At 37.2% G+C, this 19,416-nt stretch overlaps 1 protein-coding gene across 1 annotated transcript in view; it reads left to right on the top strand.

Annotated features, from left to right (window-relative positions):
- The window catches only part of FILIP1L (filamin A interacting protein 1 like), a gene marked incomplete at both ends in the record, with an annotated part of 85,005 nt that extends 69,097 nt beyond the window's left edge, over window positions 1–15,908 (top strand). The window contains 3 exons of the mRNA XM_080614165.1: window positions 426–3,177; window positions 14,331–14,515; window positions 15,818–15,908. Of these exons, the coding sequence (XP_080470291.1) occupies window positions 426–3,177; window positions 14,331–14,515; window positions 15,818–15,908 (3,028 nt within the window). The remainder of the gene's footprint in view (window positions 1–425; window positions 3,178–14,330; window positions 14,516–15,817) is intronic.
- Window positions 15,909–19,416: the final 3,508 nt, after the last annotated feature.

Here is a 19,416-nt window from a genome sequence, read left to right as displayed (position 1 = left end):
GCCCTTGAGGGCTGTACTGATTTAATTTCTCAACCACTATGATAATCACATTTCTTAAATAAAACACCTGCATGCACATACCTAGCCTCACCCAACAGCCAAGATCCGTATTGTTCCAGTGCAGAATACCAATAAATTTTGTTACATTGATAGCTGTCAAAAGCTTAAAACGTAAACAAAGATGCATAATTATTGAAGTTGTTAAGTCTAAGTGATCATATTGAAGTGTCCATTACAACAGAACTTCTGAATAGAAAGTAAGGCCTGCGAACACTTTCCCATGATGCTACAATGAGAGGTCCGCTTGTAGTTACAAGTTCAAGTGGATGTTCATGCACATCTGGAAGAGATGTCATAATATTTCAAGTGTGTTTTTAAATGCCCGTTAAAATGGCTACAAAATACGATATTATTTCCTCCCACAGATTGAAAAAGCTTCTTGAAAAAGAAACAGCATATCAGGCAAAAAGACAGAAGGAAGACAACAAGAAAATAGCTAAACTGAAAGAAGAACTGACTAAACTGAAATCCTTTACTTTAATGGTGGTGGATGAACAGCAAAGACTCACTGAGCAGTTGAATCAACAAAGTCAAAAAATTCAAGAATTAACCACTTCTGCAGAAGCAGCACATGAGAAGCTGTCATTTGCTGAAGCAAAAGTCCAAGAAGAAGAACAAAGAGCCAGTAGGCTGAAGGCTGAACTTCAAGCCCAAAGCAGTAAGATTTCCCAAGACCAAGAAGAAATGATGGCCAAACTAACCAATGAAGACAGTCAGAATCGTCAGCTGCGGTTAAAACTAACTGCTCTCAGCCGGCAAATTGATGACCTGGAAGAGACCAATAAATCTTTACGAAAAGCAGAAGAAGAACTGCAAGACCTAAGGGATAAGATAAATAAGGGGGAGTATGGGAACTCCACACTTATGACTGAAGTAGAAGAACTACGGAAACGACTGCTGGAGATGGAAGGAAAAGATGAAGAGCTCATAAAAATGGAAGATCAATGCAGAGAACTTAATAGAAAGTTAGAAAAAGAAGCATCACAGAGCAAGAACCTTAAGGGGGAAGTTGACAAACTTAACAAAAGAATTATGGAGCTGGAGAAATTAGAAGATGCTTTCAACAAGAATAAACAGGAATGTTACTCCCTGAAATGCAACCTAGAGAGAGAAAAGATGCTAACGAAGCAGCTGTCCCAAGAGCTGGATGGCTTAAAAGCTAGAGTTGGTGAGCTTGAAGCAATTGAAAGTAAGTTAGAAAAAACTGAGTTTACACTTAAAGAAGATTTAACAAAGCTGAAGAGTCTAACAGTGATGCTTGTGGATGAAAGAAAAACTATGGGTGAAAAAATAAAGCAAACAGAAGAAAAGCTGCAAGCTGCAACTTCTCAGCTTCAGGTGGAACAAAATAAAGTAATGTCAGTTACAGAAAAACTAATCGAGGAAAGTAAAAAAGCACTGAAATCAAAATCTGATGCAGAGGAGAAAGTGTCCTGTGTTATAAAAGAAAGAGATGAACTGAAAAACAAACTGAAAGCTGAAGAGGAAAAAGGAAGCGATCTTGTTTCCAAGGTGAATATTCTAAGAAAAAGACTTCAGTCATTGGAAGGTGTTGAAAAAGAACTTAAAAATAAACGTAAGGAGAGCACCAAATCCAGCACCTCCTTGCAGCAGGAAAACAACAAAATCAAAGAGCTTTCTCAAGAAGTTGAGAGGCTTAAGCAGAAGCTGCAAGAAATGAAGGCCATAGAAGATGATCTTATGAAAACTGAAGATGAATTTGAATCTCTTGAAAGAAGATACGTCAACGAACAAGACAGAGCCAAGCTCCTATCAGAAGAGCTGGAGGCTGTGAAAATGGAAATGGCTAGATATAAATTAACAGAAAAGGCAGAGTCCAATCAAGAGCAGCACCTTTTTAAGAAGCTCAAAGAGGAGGAAGCTAAATCAAGTCATCTTTCCAGAGAAGTAGATGCACTGAAAGAAAAAATTCATGAATACATGGCAACAGAAGACCTAATCTGTCACCTCCAAGGTGATCATTCAGTCATACAGAAGAAACTCCTCCAGCAAGAAAACAAGAACAGAGAGTTAGCAAGAGAAATTGAAAGCCTCACAAAAGAATTGGAGAGGTACAGACACTTCAGCAACAACTTCAGGCCTGGTCTCAATGGAAGGAGAATTTCAGACTTGCAACTTTTTTCTAAAGAAGTCCAGACAGATCCAGCACACAATGAGCCACCTGATTACAAAACCCTCATGCCTTTAGAGAGAACAGTCATAAATGGGCAGCTGCATGAAGACAACAATAAGGAGGATAAAGACAACAGTGAGGAAGAACAAACAGTGTCTTTCAAAAGCAACTCATCCATTGCAAATGCCATGAACAAAAAATTATGGATACCTTGGATGAAGTCCAAAGACAGTCATCCTCAAAATGGAAAGATTCATACAAAACAAAATGGAAACTGTGCGCAGTCTGGAGACCTAGTGCTAAGCCATACACCAGGCCAACCTCTTCATATAAAGGTAACTCCAGATCATGGACAGAACACAGCAACACTTGAAATAACTAGTCCTACTACTGAAAGTCCTCACTCCTACACAAGCACAGCAGTTATACCCAACTGTGGCACTCCAAAGCAAAGAATAACCATTATTCAAAATGCCTCCTTAACACCTGTAAAATCAAAAGCAGCAGAAGATTACATTAGCCCAGAGCAAGTAATTTCTCCTATTACTATGGCTACTTTTGCAAGATCTCAAACTCCTGAATCATGTGGTTCTTTAACTCCTGAAAGAACAATGTCTCCTTTGGCTTTACCAAGTTCAAGTTCTCAGGAACAAATACTCTCCTCAGAGCCTTTGGAAATGGGAGCCAAGCACACGATTTTTAGAGTATCCCCAGACAGGCAGTCGTCATGGCAGTTTCAGAGATCTAACAGTACAGGATCAAGTGTAATAACTACTGAGGATAACAAAATCCACATCCATTTAGGAAGTCCCTACGTCCAAGCTCTCACCAATTCCAAGCCTATCAGCCCTTGTAATCCAGTGCAAGAAAACAGAACTCCAGCACTAGCTAATGGCCTACCCAATAAGTCCACCAATAAAATCACCAGCAGTATTACTATCACACCAACAGCCACTCCTCTCCCACGGCAATCACAAATTACAGTAAGTAATGTCTATAACTGACCCCCATCCATGCTGACACCCTTACCAGCAACCCATCTTGTTTTTCATCCCAGCAAGAATTATTTGGAACAGCCTCTTTACTTTGGGAGAGATCCATGCATGAACTATACAACAGCATATGGAACTAACGTTAAGTTCTGCCTGCTTAGTGTTACTAAGCGTGCACTTACTGTATATCTTCTCATTGAAATACAGTTATGTAAAATATTTAGTCTTGCACTTGTATAAATGCATCTTCATGTATTTCCATTTTCAAAATTACTCACATTACTTTTAACTGCAACTTACCTTGGTAAAGTATTTTAACATTACAAAAACAGTAAATAATTGGTTATTTTTATCATTGCTTGCAGAATATTTTTGTTTGTTACGTGTGGTTTGTATTTTTTTTTTTTTTTTTGCATGTATGGTAGAATTTTAATTAAGCCATAATTTTGCCTGCTAACTTCAGATAAGACTCAATTCATTATCTTCCCTGTTATTTCCCAACTCCTTCTAGCCTTCTCATTTCAGATAATTATCAGTACATCACACACTCAAAATATTAAGTATTGTATCTTATTACAAATTTATGATGCATATACAATATGTTCCAGAGCACAACCACCACTTCTTCTCCCCATCTTTTTTTGCACTGTTCAAACTCTTTTTAAACTTTCTTGCAAAACTTTCTTGTAAGTGAACCGAGTTCAGAAGCTTATATCACAAAATTAATCTTCCCAAACAAGGCGGAGTTTTTTCTAATACAACAGAAAAACTGCTATCACCTAGGTATGCAGTAAAGCAATAAACAGCAACACTTACGTTGCTAAATCATAACTCAGAAGAATGTATTCATACATAATCCTCAAATTTTATCCAAGCTCCCAGCCATCAGTTTAACATACAATACAACCACAGAGGTATCCTGAAGAAGAAACAAGATTAGCAAACTATGGCATATCTTCATGTTTTTCAAATAACAGGCAGAGAAAGTTCGACAGAAGTGCTAAGAAGTAGTACTAAACCAACTCTCCAAACATACAGGCATCTAGGACTAGGGTGAATAGCAGTACTATTCAGAATGGACAAAACAGATTAAGATATTTTAATGATGGAGTATTAGAGCCTAAGAAAAGGACAGAAATGTAAGCAATTCCACCCTTTACACATGTGCCAAGCAGTAAATTCTGGCCTCACAGAAAATACTGCTAATAGTGGAACAACTTCACGCCAAATGTGAATCAGCCCACAAGACCTGGAATGCACTTTAAATGTCTTTCTCAAAAGCTGTAAACCGCAAATGTAAATTGGAAAGGTTGCTCCTTATTCTGAAAAGTTAAATGCCTATGTAACTTATGTTGGGAGGAGGGGAGGGGAGATACCTTTTATAACAGTTCAACCTCCTTACCAACAAGGAAGTTTGCAAGTAAGCAGAAAGTCCCTACTCACTAAACCTTTATCATTATGCTGCTTACATTATCTAGAGAAAAAAAAAAAAATAATTCTGCAGTATAACTTAGCAACTGATTCAACAAAGGACTTTGGCACACGCATTCACATAACAAGGGGACTCTGTAAGTCCTTTTGATGGACAGGAATCTAAATTATTACAACTGTATGTAATAACTGATTTTAGAAGGAATGGTTTCTACTGAAAAGCAAAGCCTACTACCCATACACACTTCAGTCAAATAAACAATGCAGGGCGGAAATTTGTAGAAATTTGAGGCAGAAATGGACATAACAAATGTATTACAGTTAAGCAGTAGCAATTTTAAAAAACACAAAATGTGGATCTGCACAAGCCTAGCTTAACATCATGCATAACCTGAATACAGAATCTCCTGAAGCTACCAGGCCTCATAAGATGTCTTTCCTATCTGTTTTGGCCTGCTTTATCTCCAATGAACAGGCTGCCCAGGGGGGTTGTGGAGTCTCCTTCTCTAGAGACATTCAAAACCCGCCTGGACACATTCCTGTGTAACCTTATCTAGGTATTCCTGCTCCGGCAGGGGGATTGGACTAGATGATCTTTTGAGGTCCCTTCCAATCTCTAACATACTGTGATACTGTGTGATACTGTGAAATAACTGCAAAAGTGAGATCTGACTAAGCTCTGGGTGAGAAGAAGTACATAGTGCTATCCTGCAATGCAAAGTCTGGCTCCCACCAACTTCAGCAAAATTCATTGATCAAGACAGCTGACAGCACTCAAGCAAGTTAAGATTATAATCATTTTTAAAGTGTGTTAATTATACGAACAAATTACTTAACTACATTCAACTTACACATTCTTAACAGCAGAACTCATTCAAAATAAAAAAGTAGTCCATTCAAAACATGTTCTCTGCACTCCTAGAATGTCGTATAGTGCATATCCTGTTGATCCATACCCAAGGTCTCTGCAGGGACACATTAAAAGCATGGTACTGAATAACTGTGTCTGCAGTATGCAACTGCCAGTGTACTAACAGACACCAGATCCTCCAAAAACTAAGGGATTAAGAGTTGTCCTCCAGGAGCACTAATACTTTCTTCAGTTGGACTTAAAAATTCTGCAGAAAAAAAAAGAAAAAAAAAAAAAAACCGAAAAAACACTCCACTTCATACCTGTGGTCCAAAATACACAGAAATGCGTTGATCATTAACCGCTTGGCCATCTATTACAATGTCTTATAAAAGAAAAGCACAAATGAGGACACTTAGTTCTTTGGACAATTACCAAGCTATCTGAATAAGGACATTCAGAGCTTAAAGCTAAGTTTTGAATACAAAACCTAGGTGAGAGTTCACACCACTAAGAAGTTTAATAATTAAACAGGACAGTGCTTCTGTTGCTGTCTCAGTTCTTACACACATGATGGTCTACCAGTAACGGTTAAATTATCAAGAGACAAAGGAAGCAGCCACTCATTACCATTAACTCCTAAGTAAGAAGCATCACCGCTGCTTGTAAATTAACTTCCTATTTCCTAAAAAACCTTAAGGGATGGTTACATTGCTCTGCTGATGAAACAATTTGTGTGTAGATCTTAACTGACTTCACAGTGCAATTTTTGTCATTCATTTCAACAGATTAAAAATCAAATAGTTACTTTGCCTGAAAATAAGGTTTGCAGAATAGAACAGGTCCACCCTATTCCAATTCCAAGATTTATTTCAAAGCACAAAGCAGAGAAAAACACCTGGATCTATTAGTTGAGAGCACAAACCTAAGTGCTAGAACAGAAAAGTTAGCTGTAATCTTATAATAAAATAACAAATAGGAAGCGTATCTTAAGGACTCAAATTACCAATTTACAAATTAACCTCAAGTGTTCATACCATTACTCCATATTTCAGATTATTTCAATTTTGCTGACTGGAAATATTCACCTACTTCCTTGGCAGACAAAGAGCAAAGAGCAGAACAAGAGAAAATTAAATTAATTGTCTGCAAATTGATTTAAACACTCAAAAAAAAAAAAACCCAACAAAAAAAAAATCACAACAACAACAACAAAAACATCAAGCGTAATCATATAAGAATTCAACCAAATTTTTTTTTTTAGGTTTTTAGGAATTTCAAGCATTCCATAAATGGTAAGTATTGCTGTTAATTTGGAGGCTGAGAAACTTGTTTTCAGCATTTGCCCAAAAGCCAGAAATCTGACAATATGTAATGAACCAATTAAATGTTAAAGGGAAATATGGTCACAAAGCAAACAGCATATATCAGAGGGATTAAACTGTGAAAGAGAGCGTAAAAGCAGCTTTCAGCAGATCATAATATCAACCATTCTCTTTTCCAAAACTCTTGGCAACCATGTCCTCTGAAGTCTAAAATCTGCCCTTTAGAAAATGAGAAGTAACTGATAAAAAATGGCAGCAGTTATCAACTTCCCTTCACCTTTTCAGTTTTATTTCAGTGAGTGAGCAAGGGCAGCTCAAACAGTTCAGTGATCAGCATTTTTAAGTCATTCTTTTACTGTAATTAAATATTTCAGAAGAAATATTTGTAATTTTTGTCCTTATAGGGAGGATGGATGAGGAGAGGGTAGGAAAAGAAGGAAAAAAAAAAAAAAAAAGAATAAGCAATAGTTATATTCTGAGAGCAAAGAGCCCATTTATCAACTTAGAGGTAGTATTCCAAGTTACTTAAAAACCTCCCTCAGGTAGCTAATTAAGAAATGGAACTGACAAAACTACAGAAGCAGCCAGCTAATCTTCGTGACCCAAAGCACAGCAGATAATAGGGTGTCTGGGGACAAAATGTAAAGCTGTAGTAAGAAAAAAGGTCCGTATGTAAACATCTCATGTAAGGCTTAAGGAGTTGTATTCCTCACACAAAAATAATCAGAAACGGAGTTGTACAGCACTACTTTTTGATTAAAATTGAATGGATGCTGCAGGGTTAGGTGATGGAAAAGGAGTAACCATCTGCAGGATGACTTTGTCCCTAGGAAACAGATCTTGAGACAGGCAAAACAAAAACTGACAACTGCCTAATCTCAAGGCTTAAGCAAAGACTACCAAAACATTACCAAGAAACACTAGAGAAAAAGATCTTATGGTTCAAGTACAGCACAAGTAGGTGTATAAAGACATTTTAAAATTAACACCAAGTAACTGTAAGTGGGAAATTGCTTAGAAAAAAGAAAAGACCAACCTTGAAAATTTAAGAAGCATGAAGCATTCTCATGAACCTCCAGTCAGTGGCCCCAAGATGTCGCTGAATTCTCTCTGCTACCATGTCATGCAGTGACCCACCATACTGTGGGCACCCAGAAAGCCTCAAATATCAGAGCTACCAACTAAACATGACTGTCCTCTATCCATCGATCAAGGTGCTCTTGGGATACAGATTTTGAAGACAAGAGGAAAGACCTGTTCTAATCAATGACTCTCTACTAGTCAAGCAGTGGCCTGACATCACAGGGTCTTCATATAGGAATGGACAAAAGGAGGTCCCTCCCCTTTCTTACCCCTACCACATCTCATATGCTGCCATTTCAGTTATGCTGTCATCGCTGCTCAGGAAGACAGCACCGTGAACCAGGTCAAGAAACAAACCTGAACTAAAACCCAACCAAACAAACCCCCACAGCAAAACACCAAACACAACCACACTCCACAAATCGTTATGAAAAAGGAAAAAAACAAAATGCAAAACCACAAAACCAGGATCTAATTCACAGTAAAGCTCTACAAAAGAGCTATATAACTAACAGGGCAAGCAAAAAGGATGAGCACTTTATACTGGAATCACTGGCAAAGCCCTGGTCTCATCACCTTAGATGTTATCACTACTGCCCGAAGATTTACAACCTAGCATGCAAATATATCACAAAGCACTCCAAATATACAACAAGCATTCATCTGTCCCATTAATGTCCTTCCAGGGTAGTAAGAAGAACTCACTCTCTTAGGACAGAAGTTAATTGACTTGTGCAGAATCACAGTAAGGCAGCTTAAATTGTGACAAGAACCTGCTTCAAACTCAAAGCCATTATCCTTTTAGATACACCAATCTGGGCTGGACAAAAGATAGAGGGCTTTTTAAAATATAATTTATATATACATATATATATATGTGTGTATGAAGACTCTCATTAATACACCTTTTATGTGACCTTCATAGAGGAAAACAGCCTGTTCCCAGACAGAAGAAAAGCCATGATGGTAAAAGCAGAGGATTTTTTTTCCTTTTCCATGCAGAACAGATTTCGGCCCAACCTGGTTACCCCTGTAAGCTTCTTCAACATATATATATTTACTAATATGAGAAAAATATATTCAAACGTTTTGAAAATACAATATTGATACACGCACCTTTTAACACAAAAATATCTTCAGTAAGTATGAGTGCAGTTCCAAACACTGTTAAAAACTGCATACCCAAACACATATATCCTATCTGCCCACAATCTGTACAGAATAATACCTGCTGCCAAGAATCTCACTCAACAAATGGCAGCACAGCTTTAAACCAAGTGAATTAATGATCTCATGCAGATTTGTAAAATAATGTATTATATAAAAACACTAACAGTTCAGTAACAGAAGAAAACATTTAAGTGCCAGCACTACCCTCTGCTGGACAGAATTAATATTGCAGTGTGTTTAGCATTTAAAAAGACCGTACTACTTTTCTTGGGGACTAGCTGCTCAACAGGATGCCCGAGGTCCTTCCTTGCTCCTAGCAGCAAGGAAATCAGCCAACTGCATGGTCGTATTGATCACCCACTTTGATCACATCACTTGTCTTTGTCCTAGCAGATCTGACACACAGCATAACCTTGCCTCTTTCTGCATCTTGTCTCTTACCTATTAAAAATCAATTTCTAAACTATCTTCTGTTTAAAAGATTATCACATTTCCCAGTGAAGATATGTCCCAAGAAAAGGGAGGCACATAAGAGAATTTTAGTAAATAGGAATACAACTTCTGCATCCAACTCTGTCCAACCATGCTGCTTTCCTCCACTACCAGGAAGTAAATTTAAACTTTGTGTTCAGGAAATAAGATCATGGTGACACATTTGGGTACCTGAGTGCAAATCATGTTACATACATGGAAATTATTTCTAATCTTATATTTTTCTATCGAATAGGTCATGTTATTGAAATCAACAGTCCTGTAATAGGCCAAGTATCAGCAGAAGAGTACAAATCACAGAAAATGTAGCTTAGAAGGGCCCTCAGGCCATTTTCTAGGCTATTCCCTTACTACAACTTTACTTAAACCTTTCCAAACAAATGCCCAGTTCATCCTGTTCCAAAAAAACTTCTGCAATGACAATTTGACAGTTACTCCAGGAATCTACAACAGCATTGAAATATCCTTGCTATTAACAATCTTGCTAATTTCTAAACTAAATTTACTTTGCTGAAATTGTAATCCAGTGCTCGCTTTCCTATCCTGCCACTGGACACAGAAAACTATTTTCTCTGCAACAGACTTTCACATATTAGAAAACAATTATCATGTCTTTTCTCAGTTCTGTTTTCTCCAGCTTAAAAAAACCCAATTGCTTTCCCACTTCACAGCTCAAGTACTACAACTGTACAGATTACAAAGCATTTTCCCTTTACAGAGCTGTTTGTACTGGTGTGACAATGCAATGACCCACGCCAGACAATACGCTGCCTAAGATCTTACCAATGTTAATAACTACAAAGATTATTTATACCACTCCTGCTTACACATCTTCATATAGTCAAGCTCACAAGCAGTCTGCATGAAAGGAAATGCAGAGCAACTGAGAATTTTCCCTCTGGATTCCTTAGAAGACTGATGCCAAGACCTAGTGAAAGAAAAGGAAATATCTGAATGCCCTGCGCAGTTGAGGAGGCCTAACCTGAAATTTCAGCCAAAGCTGTTTGGTTTGGAGATCAAAGGGAACATTCAGGTTTATTGCTTAATCTTAACTCATTCTTACTTGCAGACCTGGCTTACATTCTGACTGCAGACAAGCATTCAGGTACAAACTGAAATGTGCAAGAGGCAGGCTTGTACATACAGATACTTGACTTTTGTGTGAACGGTCTTCAGCACCATCCCCTGGCCATTTTCACTGAAGCTGAAAATTCTACTCCCTGTTACTCATATGCCTTAAGGTAAAAATTTAAACAGTGAAAAAGAACCTTATCTAAAGTTCTCTCTCCTAGATCAATTTCTACATTGACTGTAGCAAGTAAAATAAGAAAACTTACAGCAGAAGTACTCCTCCCTATTTAAACGAATACAGTACAAACAGGAAGCAAAACACACATCAGCTTTAAAGAGATTTTCTTAAAAAAGAAATTAGAACCAAAGGCAGGTCTACTTCAATAGCACATAAATGGACATATTTTTCTTCCCCTGAACACCACCCACACAAGCATTTGCCTTAGCCACTACCCAGAAAGCAAGCATTGTATTGTGGTAAAATACCTGGCAGCCCGTATCATTAACAGATAAGCCACCTCTGTGCCCATGGGGAAAATAACTGAAGTGTGTATGGAATATATATGTCATGATATTTCAGAGCATGGTTTCACAGTTGATTTACTCAAAGTAAGAAGGGCCATTTTCACAGTCATGTGTGAAAATTCCACATCCATCACCTGTGGAGTGTTTGTCCATGTCCTTGAAGTACCTGCTGTCATTCACTATAAAATAACACAGCTACTGGGAACAAGCTCTCATTCCTTCTCCTGCCAATTCTTATTACAGGTGATTGACATATACTTCAGAAGTTAAGTTAAAACTGAGGAAGTCAAATGATCCTTATGAAACTGCACCTTTCTTGATTCTTAGGTCATTACTTGCAATTAAAGCTCATTTTCAAGGCTTGTTTCCACAAACAGAAGCACTACGGACAAAAACATTGATATTTTTCCAAGTCCAACACCTTAAACTAATCAATGCTATTGTATTTCCAGATAGCCATACCACAATCTTCTCATTCCAAAAATGTGACTAGTTTAATGTCTTTGGGGTTGGTTGTCTTTGCTGCAGCAGTAATTACTTGCCAATATTTACTTAACTGTGTTTAGATATATTAAGTAAAGGAAAACTGCATGACTATTTAGGTAGCTCCTTGGCAACATTTTGTTTCTAGTGCTACTAGAGAACACTGGTGGGAACACACAAGGGCTGTCCAGAACATGAAAGGCAGCTCAGCTTGGTTTTTGAAGGATAAACATGTTTTATTTCCTCTTCTTCACTTGGAAAGACAACAGATATAAAAAGTGGCCTACAGATGGGAACTCAAGGAACCATAACTAAATAGTAACAATGAACACAGAGCCAGCAAATTCAGAATACAAGTGAGCGTCAAAAAAAGAATGGGAGACTGAAAACCATTACCTTGAAGGAAAAAACAGAAAAGATGTATATATTTGAAGATATCCTTGGTGTGCACACAGATTTCCCAGACATAGATAAAAGTTTAAAATTATATTGAAAAAGACTGCCAAAATATATATATAGGGCTTTTTTCAGTCATTCAGGTATACCCAAAAAACCAAAATGGACATCGCAATACACATGCATGCTATAGCCAATGTATTTGCTTACATGCCTCTAGATTAAGTAGCAGGGGAGGAACTAAAAGAATAGCACAGAAATTTTCAGTACACATACAACTAACTCAATGCAGAAATTTCTATGCAGTTACTTCCAAGTGCTTTCCAAACAATTCCCACATAATACCATTCCCTCTTTACTGGTATATCTTACAGCAGTTTAAGCACTGATGTAATCAACTGATCCAAAATGTTCTTTTTACAACTCATACCTGAGATTCATAGTTTTTCAAGTTCAAAAACAAAGTTTAGTCCTTGGTCTAGCCACACATGTAATTAAATAAAAAAAAATAATAAAGGGTCAGCAAGTGTTTTAGTTAAAGTTATTCAGCCTTTCCTCTCTAGAATTTTTATCAGGAATGATGAAAAATAAACCAATTTTTAAATGTTGAATGGGAAGGAAGAGAACTAGATGGACAGTTTGTTAAATCCCTCCCTGACAACCAAAGTTACAGCTATACAATTCTATTGGTGCAGTCACTGAAGTGCAAGTTTAGTTGTCCTGGCACAGAAACATAACATTGTTTATCTGGATAGGAAAAGAGCCCTATAATACAACTGTTATCCTAAAACTTAAGCCTATGCCAGCAGCTGCACCAGTTCAGTTACTGCAGCTATAAGCAAATGTAACACAAAAGAGAGCAATATAAACAGTGTAACCAGACCAAATCTTGGCAAAGTCATCAGCTGTAACACAACTCTCAGCACTAAGGGATAATAATTCAAATGTATTCAATGCTGCCATTCAGAACTGCAAAACAGAATGGCATTTTTCAATCACAAAAAGAAAATTTTGCCTGATGTGAAATCTGAAGGCTCAGAAGGCCATATTGTAAATAGTGGTTTTAATGAAGTAGAAGCTGAAGCAAATTACAGGCCAGAGCACAGGAGTATTTTCACACCTAACTTCCCAGTGACTTAGTAAGACTTTAGAGCCTGAATACCAGTTAGATGCACAACACCTGTAAAAATCTGGGCCTACAAATACCTTCTTGAGGTACTAACATTGCTATTCAATCAACTATGACAGAATCCTCCCCTCTTTGTACCCTATGGAATTTTTGAACTGGAACACTTCTCAAAAACAACAAAACAAATAGAAGCTACAAACCAAAAGAATCCACAACTCTTTCTTAGACATACAATCAGATTTTAGCATGCAAGACTTCAAATATTTTTATCTCAATATGCTATTCAATATGCTACATGAATATGCAAATGTTCATCTCAATATGCTTAGCAAATGATGGATTCTAATCTAATTCTAATTCAAATCTAATTCTTTTTATAGTTAGAAAACTGAGGCATTTTTGTATTATCTCTTAAATTTACATCAGACTGTAGCACTGCTAGGAATAGCCCACCTAAAATTTTATTCTCAACACTGTGCCTCATCTACCAGGCCATATCACATAGTCAGAAGGCAAACTGTTCCAACTCAGTACTCAAGGAAAGCCGTATAGCAGGCACACAATTATCCCCTCCAACATTAACTCCTTCTTAACATGGTGCCTTTGGTAATTAAAGCAAAACACTTTCTAGTTCCTTGCATACTGACAAATGAGTGATACATTTAATAATACATGAAAATGTATGTTGTTTTTTTTATTTAGCAATCAATGAAAAATTTCAGTTCAGTTTTAGTTAAAATACTGGGATGCAGCTCAAAAGAAAAACTTTGCTGCCACCTAAAGGTAAAATCTTCAAGGAACACATGGCAAAGAAAACAGCATCTCATTTTTCCTTACTCAATTTCAAAGCCCTGATGCTGAAAATCAAAACATAAAACTAGTTATACACATTCAGACCCAGGAAGGATTTATGTATCTCATCTTCGGTAGCAGATAGCAGTAAATATTTATGAAAACCCCTCTTTTACATACTGTGGATTTCAATCCATTCAGAAACTTCGATATTCACCAGTCAAATAGATAAATTAAATACAAAGCTATATTCTCATTACCAAGGAAAGGAAGTTCAGACAAACAGTTCTAAGAGCAATGTGTTTAGTTTTACAAAGTGGAAAAGACACTGATGAGCTAAATACACAATTTGTCTCTCCTCACTAATGCATTACTTATTTTCTTGGTTTATTTCAAGATTACTGATGCGTTCCACCATTCAGCTCCAACTCGGATCCCCAAACCAAAGCCTACAAGCACAACCAAAGTACCTGTCAGAATTCCTGTTGGACATCTCAGCAAACCACTCCAAGACAGCAGCTCTGGAAAGCTACGCATTGTAAGAACTGTGTCTAAAACCTGCCTTCAAAGCGGAGGGAGAAGGTAAATAACTTTCTATGATCTATGACATTAAAATGGATTTAAGCAATCTGAATCTCAGCAGTAGTTTCCATCGGGGAAAAGTCTGAAACCGTTCACGTGATCAGCACATCAATGGTCGCCAATCACAGGACAAGAGACATACAAATTCTTAGGAGCCAAATGTTCTGCAGGAGCCAAGCTCTGCTCCTGGGGTTTTGGTGTAATTCCAGAACGTGGTCCTCATAGTAGAGAAGCCCATGAGACACAAATAAGTTTCTACTATAAATCCAGTTTTGACATGTTCCACAAACAAGAATGCTAATGTTGTCTCAACAGACGTGTAAAAACATATGGTCAATCAAGAAAGGTTGAAGGAGGTGCCATTTTGTTTTCAAAGTTGGTCCAGTCAAGAACTGTTTTAGTATGGGTATCTTATGTTCAGTAGTAAAGACAGAATGAAGAGAGGTATTGGAAAATCTGCTCTTTTATAATGCATAGAACTTTAAGAAATGCAGAGTTCCTTGTTGTGCCAAGCATCACTTTCAAAGCATGACTTGAAATGAACAATTCTGTCCTCAAAGAGTTAACTAATATGATTAACCTAATGAGTTAATTAATATGATTAACCTAATATGATTATTTGTGCAGATATTAACTTTGAAAAATAGATAAAAGAATTGACATGGATATTGCTTGTACTAGTTGTGTAAAGTTCACCATTTTATTTGGACTATTGTATTTATGCTTGAGTTCACTTAAACAGTACTTTGGAAATTATCAAAATTTGTATCAAGCTTAACAGTAAATTGTGACTTACACAGAAGTGCAGTTTTGTCCCTGCATTCCTCCACAATTTCGCCCTTCCTTTCAACTGCTCACATTTAAGCAAAATACATAACAACCATATGCAGAAATCTTCATGAAGGTTTTTTTTTAACCAAACTAACTCTTTGTACAAGTAGTTCAGTAGTTCTAGTTCATCCAGGACAAAATTTGCCTTTTGCTTCTCTTAAAGCATAACTTTTTTAAAAGACTTAAAATTTACTCAGTTTCCTTTCGGCCATCGCAAAAAAGCAATCGGAACATTACAAGAGACTCCAGGTTCACTGTTTCCAATTTTCTGAAAAATAGCAATTGCTGCTCTGACAAGAAAATTTCTTGCTGTTCCACTTTAGAAAGTTAAAGCTAACAAGATACAATTACTGCAAGGAACCCCCCTCAGGAAACCTGTAATACCAACTAACATAAGTTACTGGTTTGGAATATAAAAATCAAGTTATTTCCCTGGTATTAATGTCTCCCTCATTCTTCTTTTCCTAACAGAGTGCATTCCAACAGTCTAAATGGCTCAACTGATAATTTGTGGGAAAACTCCTTTCACATAGGTCTTTCTTTAAGAACTGTCAAATCCTAATTCCTAAATAAAGCAAAAGTTTGTGGTGATCACAGTGCCATAGCCAGAACTGCGACCCTTTTGCTGAAGCAAGGAGAGATTTTGATACATTCAGTTATCCAATTTTTCCCTTTTATTTCACAGCTAAAAGTTTAATTTTACTGAGACAGTAGAACATGTTAGCAATGCTACGTAACTATTTACGTAACTCAACAACTCCACAAGGAAGTCTCTAGGAGTACTGAAATAAGGAAAAGTTTAAAAAGAACAGTCTACTGAAACAGTATTTCAGCTTGTGTCCTTTGGCACAAGACACACTTATGTCAAAATGCAGAAATCAAAAGAATGACTCTTCTGTATTAAAAAGAAAAGTCTTTTGCGTTTTATTCACTAAATCTGCAGGTAACTATAAACCTCCAATCATTTCATGTATGCTCAGATCCAAATAAAATTCATTGAAGCACACTACTGTATGTTCTGCAGCTTGCAGAATGAGGGTATGTAAATGTGAAGAAACACAAATTTCTAACAGCAGCTGTTGACTTGGCATGCTTATCAGAGATCTTCAGTAGAAGAACAAGTTTCATCAGAAGGGACAGTAACTCATGGATGAGCCAAAAAAGAGAAAAAAAGATACAAACCATACACACATCTGCCAACAGATCTTAGCTTCAATCAAGCAACAAACTCTCACTGAACATGCTACAGTGAACAGTCTGATACCCAATAGTTGCAAATCACATACAAATTGATGCTATCTGGCACCCTTTATTGCCAGTCTACAGAAAGAAAAGAAAACCTCTGGCAAAAGAAATTAATTCCCACAATAGCATCCGTTGCTTTAGGGCCCGCAAAGGACTACATGAGTCTGTCAAATCATCCACCATAGTACCATATTATACTTCTCACCTATTTGCACTGCTATCATAGAAGAGTTTTCCTTTTGCTCCTGTCTTGAGATGACATAATTACCTATGAGAGACATAGCCAACACAAACTTTTACTTAAGAACCTAAACAGATAAATGAGGATACTACACTCTTACAGGATTAAGGAAGACACAGAAAGCCTGCAGAATGAAAGACAAGGAGTGGTAACATAAAAGCAAGAAACTCGAAGTTCTGAAAAACAGAAGTGCATCCTCTCCCTCAAACAGTTTGGGAGATGCGGCATGCTGGCTATGGGCAAGATACGGACAATTGCAGTACTGTGAGAAGTGCTCTTTCTGTTCATGGAGAGAAGATTAAAAAGTTGGTGTCTTTCACCAACACTACACAATGTCCTTAGTATTTCCTAACATCTCCCTTATAGTTCTAAATGCAATATAAAAATCACATTCAAGACTGGACATAGTTGTGATATGAACTGGAAAAAGGGAGGGGAGGAAACCCTGCAGTTAAATGACTTTGGACATATGTAACACTAAACACTGGTAAGTAGACAATAATCCCTAACCACTCTCTCCATAGATCTCCTCTCAAAGTTAAAGGTTTGCTGATGAAGTTATTGGGCAAGGTTCTTTAGTTTGTGTCAAGTGACAAGGAAAATAGAAGGCTAATCCCTTCAGGGTTTTTTTCGGTTGGGTTTTGGGTTGGGGTTTTTCTGTTGTTTTGTTTCTTGGGGGTGTTTTACATCTATAAACCACATGCAGCAGGGTAAACATTCATGTCTCAAAGTGAGAGTAACTACCTTTAATCTTTAATATGCATTCTAAAATAGTGATTGGCCAAAAGCAAATTAAGAATTACTTTTTTATATATATATATAAGGATATCTATTTTGTGGTTTCATACCCTTTAAGTGAGCCTGAACATCTTTCATGCACTTCATCTTAAAAGCAGCCTCTTCTAACTACAAGTTGCTAAAATCTAAGACACTTTTGAGGGCTGAATTATTAGGAAGAATATTCCATTGGCCAGGACTTCTTCTAGGGCTAGTCTTAAAAGACTTGGCAAAAGATCAGTACCTAGAAAGTACATTTTGAATTCTGCTTTGTACTTACAGCTGTGGCAGAGATGCTTTTTTAAAATAGGTCAGCAGTAGTTGGATAGTAAACTTTTTTTTTTATGAAACGTGATGTTTCACAGAAATAAACTTGATCAACTCTGTCAAAAGTGCTCACTAATGGGCAATTATTTTTGTGTATTGCTGCTTATATTGTACATTGTAAACCCTGATTTCCTACTTTATGCCAACTGATTTTAAAGCATTTTATAGTATGCATAAGATGTGGTACAAATTAACCTTTGATTTTACATCCGTTGTATGTGAAAAATAGCTACACAAAATAAAAGTAACAGATGTTCTTCTTACTTTACTCACAGCTTGTGTCAACTTAATACAGTAACAGCCTCCACATAAAGAACCTGCCAAGAAGTTTACAAAGGTGGGATATGTGGATCAGAGTACATGGTCTGCACAACACTCGCCTGTAATCATTACTTGCAAAACATTCAAAGAATGTTCTTGGAGTAGTGTATATAGCACTTTTAATACAGGTCTGGATTAGACACAGCCTCATCTCAAAGTCAGCTGGTTTATCTACCATGTCAAAAGTTTATCATCCCAGTCCTAATTTGTATCCTGTTTCTAAAGGAAAGCTGCCAGCATTATAAAAATCAGCTGACACTGATCACTCAGCTTGAAACTTCTGGCTGGCAGAATGTGCAGGCTTTTAAGATATTCAGGACTCTTGACATTATATTGAAGGAAAACCCCCTCCAAAACATATTAACAATCAAATAATCAATAAAATAAGGTACTATAAAGCCTTAAAACTAATTTTAGTTGTCTTGCTCTACCACACTAAATTCCACTACCTAGTTTTCCACAGTAAATCTCAACATGCAACCACAGGCTGTAAGCCAGGTATAGGAGCCATATAGGCAAAGAGACAAATCAGCCATAGCAGCGTGCTCCGAAGAGCAATGGCTGGACAAAAGCTGTTTAACTCCTGCTCTTTGACAGTAACACATGGCAAAGGTGAAGTTAAGACACCCCAGTGAGCACATGGGTGATGCTTTTCAAGTACCACAGGTACTTCTTCCCTCCAAAGGCCTTTTAGAACTGTAAGTAACTTAACATCGGCAACAGCAATCAACACACAGTATACAACACCCTTTCACCAAAGAAACCTGGTTTGGAAGAAAACACAATTTAGAAGCTAAATGAATGCAGGGGACAACTGAACTCTGAACTCAGAGAAAGCGGTTTTCTTCATTTTACCCTGCATCCCGCCTTTTAAAATTCGCTTAGATGTATTTTTGTTGAGTGGGTTCCTGTTACTTAAGTACTTTTATTTTCGTTTGCCGCTTCATCCCATAAGTACCCCTCGTCTGAGGGTCAGAGATTAGACATCATCTGGATGCGGAGATTTTGTTTACGAGCAAAACCACCATCGGTACCAAGCAGGGGAAAAAAAAAGCAGGCACGGGAAGAAAAAAAGCGGGTGAGACGAAAACCAGGAGAAGTAAACTAAAAGCGGAGAAGGGAAAGACAGAGGACTGGAGGGAGCGAGAATTGAGAAGGA

Source organism: Psittacula echo (assembly GCF_963264785.1).
Source record: "Psittacula echo genome assembly, chromosome: 3".
NCBI lineage: Eukaryota > Metazoa > Chordata > Aves > Psittaciformes > Psittacidae > Psittacula > Psittacula echo.
The sequence above is the reverse complement of the archived record's forward strand: the minus strand, read 5'-3'. Positions and strand labels throughout refer to the sequence as shown.